This window comes from Chaetura pelagica, unplaced genomic scaffold, assembly GCF_000747805.2.
Source record: "Chaetura pelagica isolate M959 unplaced genomic scaffold, ChaPel_1.0 scaffold103, whole genome shotgun sequence".
Classification (NCBI taxonomy): domain Eukaryota; kingdom Metazoa; phylum Chordata; class Aves; order Apodiformes; family Apodidae; genus Chaetura; species Chaetura pelagica.
The window spans coordinates 2593189-2596878 of NW_009953004.1; the positions used below are offsets into that span (position 1 = coordinate 2593189).

The following is a 3690-nucleotide window of genomic DNA, read 5'->3' on the forward strand; positions in this document are numbered from 1 at the left end:
GGGGGTGCCGGGAGTATTTTTCTGGGGGGGGGGGGGGAGCCAGACCTGTGGGGACACTGAAGCCACCTGCTTGCCCCATTTTTAGGTGCGGATCAATGTCCCCTCATGGTGTGATCGCATCCTCTGGAAGTCACACCCAGAGACCCATGTGGTCTGTAAATCCTATGGTGAGTGAGACCCCGGGGCTGGGGGAGGGGGGACACCCCAGGGAGGTCAGCACTGCCCAGAACCCTGGGGCTCAGGGACCATCACTGCCCTCTCCCACCACCCAGGCTGCACAGATGACATCGTGACCAGCGACCACTCGCCCGTCTTTGCCACCTTTGAGGTGGGAGTGACGTCGCAGTTTGTGCCCAAGAAGGGTAAGGGGTTTGGGTCTGTCCCCCCTTCCCCGGTTTGGGGTGAGCCCTGGCTGTGGGTGCTCAGCTGGCACACACTGACCTGCTGCCCCCAGCACCTGGGTCTGTCCCAGAGGCCCTGGCCTGCATCGAGTGGGAGAGCATCGAGGTGATCATCAAACCCTCCAGCCGCAGCAAGTGCTACATCGAGTTTCACTCCTACTGCCTGGAGGGTGAGGTGGCCTGGGGGGCCGGGGGTGGGCGAAGGGGGCGAGCTGGCCCCACTGGAGCTGTGTCCCTGCTGTCCCTTGGCAGAGGCCCAGTGGAGCGGGGAGAACACCTCCCAGAGCTGCGACAGCCCTGGCTTCCTCAAGCTGGGCTGGGCTGCCAAGAACCTGCCGGTGGTACGTGCTGGGGAGGGGGCACACGCTGCCCCCCGGCCCTCCAGCATCCTCCTCCCTCCTCTTCCCCATGCCTCCCACCAGCCCTGAGCCCCAGGGGGCACCAGGGGCAGTCACCTTTCCCCCTGGCACTCCCCTCAGCACCCCTCTCTCCACCTACAGCTGAGCCCCATCCTGCCAGACCTGGAGTACCTGGGGGATCAACATCTGCTCCTCAGCGTCAAGGGTGTGGAGAGCTGCGAGTCCTACGGTGCGTAGGGGAGGGTGGCACCTTGTCCCCTGCAGGGCTCAGGTGCAGAGGTTTTGCAGCTGGAACTTGGCAGGAGGGACCCCAGCACCCACCCTGCTCTGGGGTGCTGCTGCATTCGGGGGCTCACCTGCCATGGGAGGGCTGACCTGCCACGGAGGGGCCCATGCTGACATGCAGAGTGCCCACAGGGGAGTGCTGCATCGCCATGAGGCCCATGATCAGCAGCACAGCCCAGCAGTTTGAGACCTTCCTTTTCCACCGTGGAGAGGAGACGGGCTCCATGAGGGGCTGGATGAAGATCCAGGTTCCCAAGGGCCGGCGCAGCACCCGGGAGAGGCTCTATGGTACGTGCCAGCCCCCCTGCCACCCTGGGCAGGGGGCTCGGGGCTCAGCCTGCTTGAGAGCTGCCTCAACTGCGGTGCCCAGTGGGGAGAGACCAGACTTTGGTGCCTTTGCAGAGTGGATCAGCTTCGAGGAGGAGGATGCTGAGCCAGTGGCAGACACCCCAGTGTGCCCCAAGCCACCCCCACAGTGCCTCAGGTAACCCTCACCAGGCTCAGCCCCACCACAAGCCCCAGCCGTGGGGTGATGCTGCAGCTTCTCCTGTGGGGTGATGCTGAGCCCTCCCCCGTGGGGGATGCTGAGCACTCTCCCCTCTGCTTGGCAGGAGCCGGCCCCACAGCCTCCCAGAGCCAGCTGCCAGCTACACCAACCCAGCCTACTTCATCTTCGAGGGGGTTCCCAACACGTGGGTACCAGCCCCCAGTGCTGGTGAAGCCCATGAGAAGCAGGCAGAGAGTCCAGAGCAGGGTCAGCAGCACTGGAGCCCCCTCAGGACACGAGTCCCTTCTCCCTCCGAGGAGGAGCAGTGGGGTGGCCGGTCCCACTGCATGCCAAGGGGTCCATCCCCTGGGCACCCACTGAGCCCCCCCAGCCTGGGCCAGCAGAAGAGACCCAAATCAGCTGTCCTGGCCAGGGACACAGCAGGGCTGGGTGACTGCTCTCTGACAGCACTGCATATGGCCACCTGCCTGAGCCAGCTGGACCAGCTGTCCCCAGAGGGCAGAGGGGACAGCCAGAGGACCCTGCTGCACCAGACCCACAGCACCGTGGAGCTGCCCCCGCGGCCCTGCCGGGAGCTGCCGAGGCCCACACAGGATGCTCACCAGCGTGGCCACCCTGGAGAGGTACCACTGTGGTCCCCACAGGGCTCTGGAGCTCAGCCGAGGGGCTTGGAGAGATCAGGGAGGGGACCTGCTGAGGTCCCATCCCCGTAGCAGTGGTGTCTCTACCTGGTGGAGCCACTGCAGCACGGGGAGTGGGATATGGAGGAAGGTGGAGGAGCAGCACTGCTCCCAGTTCATGTGGGGTGAGGAAGTGATGGTGGGGACTTCATGGTCCTGGTGTGACACTGCTGGCATGTGTTCTTGTTCTTTCCCCAGTGGTCTTGTGACAGGGGTGAGCAGTCCCGTGGTGTCAGCAAGTGCCTGGGTCATCTGGGCTTGCAGCAGGAGGCAAAAGGGCTGCAGGAGCGTGGCTGGGACCACCTGTAGGTCTTCAGGTACCCTCAGGTCCTAGAGCTTGGAAAGGGAGGCACCACACAGGCCAGCTCCTGTGGCCCCAGGGTCCCTGGGAGAGCTGTGTGCCCCAGGTAGGAGGAGAGGTGAGCCCTGGGGTGGGGATATGGCAAGGCAAGGGCAGGAGGACACCAAGTCCCCACATCTCCATGGATGCCCCAGGGCCATGCCAGATCCCCACTCCCTGTTGGTGACTCCCTCAGCACTTTTTCCTCCTTGTCCAACACACAGAGACGTCACGGAGTGGGACCTGCTGGAACCCGGGGTGCTCAGCCCAACCCATCCCCAGCAAGCTTGGTGAGGGCACCACGATGAGCCTGCCATGGAGACCCAACCTCAGACCCAGCACCCAGCCTGGACCACTGCCACCCCAGCACCCATGTGTGCTCACCTGGAGCTCCCAGGATGGGCAGAGAGCTGCTGCTGAGGACCAAGCAGGCAGGCACCCAAGGCTGGACATGCTGGCCACACTCTCTGACCTCACCAGCAAGCAGCTCAGTTGGAAAGGCTCAGGAAGCTCCAGAGGCCATTGTGGGGGACACTGTCTGGGTTTGGCTGCCTGTCTCCATCCTCTCTCCCCAGGAAGAACCAGGCTGAGCCCCACCAGCAAGGAGGGACAGGGCACAGGGGAGATGGGAGGCCACTTGGGAAGTGGGGACTACCTTTGGACCTCTAGGCTCAACCACTCGAGGTGGCCACCCTGCAGCCTGCAAGGGCACGGTGGCACCCGTGGCCAGCCCAGCCCTCGTGCCTTCAGCCTCAGTGCCTGCTCTCGGCTCCCCAGGGTCGGGCCACATTCCCAATGGATTTCTCCTTCAGCTCCCGAGGCTGTAGCACCGGTCGGTCCCCATCCGAGCCGCCCCTTGCTGTCCCCATCCAGAATAAAGTCTCAGGGACACCGGGAGGTGTGTCTGCAGTGCCCGCATGGCAAGGAGGGGCCGTGCTGAGCCGGGCCAGGGTGGGGGCAGCACCGGCTGCTCCCGGGGCGCTGCCCCCCCGCTTTAACTGGGGACCCTGCAACCCCCAACCTTGGAATCCTCTCCCGCACAGGGCGGTGCTGGCTCTGCCTTCCGCGGTCACACAGCTCCCCCCCCGCGATCCCCGGCCCCGCCCCCACCGGCCCC

At 65.0% G+C, this 3690-nt stretch overlaps 1 protein-coding gene across 1 annotated transcript in view; it reads left to right on the forward strand.

Annotated features, from left to right (window-relative positions):
• INPPL1 (inositol polyphosphate phosphatase-like 1) overlaps positions 1 to 2542 on the forward strand; it is an 18483-nt gene extending 15941 nt beyond the window's left edge. Inside the window, exons 15-23 of the mRNA XM_009996622.1 lie at positions 86 to 167; positions 273 to 362; positions 455 to 571; positions 654 to 742; positions 902 to 989; positions 1178 to 1333; positions 1448 to 1529; positions 1657 to 2176; positions 2432 to 2542. Coding sequence (XP_009994924.1) covers positions 86 to 167; positions 273 to 362; positions 455 to 571; positions 654 to 742; positions 902 to 989; positions 1178 to 1333; positions 1448 to 1529; positions 1657 to 2176; positions 2432 to 2542 — 1335 coding nt within the window. The remainder of the gene's footprint in view (positions 1 to 85; positions 168 to 272; positions 363 to 454; positions 572 to 653; positions 743 to 901; positions 990 to 1177; positions 1334 to 1447; positions 1530 to 1656; positions 2177 to 2431) is intronic.
• Positions 2543 to 3690: the final 1148 nt, after the last annotated feature.